We start from the raw sequence: 530 nt of genomic DNA on the forward strand, positions 1-530 counted from the left end.
TAGAACAGCAGCAGAAGCAACAAGAGCAGCAGCAGGAAACTTGTAAGTAAAGATACACTCAGCTGCTGCTGCTGTTGCTGCTGCTGCTGCTGCTGCTGCTGCTGCTAAATTCATGTTTTGTTGCTTTTGCTGCTGAGGCCGCAGCAGTTGCTGTTGCTGCTGCTTCTGTTGCTTCTGCTGCTGCTTCTTCTTCTGCTGCTGCTGCTGCTGCTGCTGCTGCTGCTGCAGCCTTTCTTTGTTGCTGTTTTTGCTGCTGTCTTTGCAGCCCCCCGCCCCCAAACCACAATGACGGATGAGGTCAGACCTAAACCCTAAACCCTAAACCCTAAACCCCAAACCCTAAACCCTAAACCCTTGCTGTAGCAGGAGCTCATCGACAGCTAGCTAGCTAGCCAGCCAGCTAGCTAGCTAGCTAGCTAGCTAGCTAGCTAGCTAGCTAGCTGTGTTTTATGTATACATGTTTAGTTGAGTGTATATACATATATATGCCTTAACAACTATGAATCTGCTGCTGCTGCTGCTCTTTCTGC

The 530-nt window shown here is 49.4% G+C and overlaps 1 protein-coding gene across 1 annotated transcript in view; it reads left to right on the forward strand.

The window, feature by feature from the left end:
* EMH_0078960 (uncharacterized protein) overlaps nucleotides 1-530 on the forward strand; it is a gene marked incomplete at both ends in the record, with an annotated part of 2,386 nt that overhangs the window by 1,002 nt on the left and 854 nt on the right. The window contains one exon of the mRNA XM_013500063.1: nucleotides 266-297. Within this exon, the coding sequence (XP_013355517.1) occupies nucleotides 266-297 (32 nt within the window). The remainder of the gene's footprint in view (nucleotides 1-265; nucleotides 298-530) is intronic.

This window comes from Eimeria mitis, genomic scaffold, assembly GCF_000499745.2.
Source record: "Eimeria mitis Houghton genomic scaffold, Emh_scaff4979, whole genome shotgun sequence".
NCBI lineage: Eukaryota > Apicomplexa > Conoidasida > Eucoccidiorida > Eimeriidae > Eimeria > Eimeria mitis.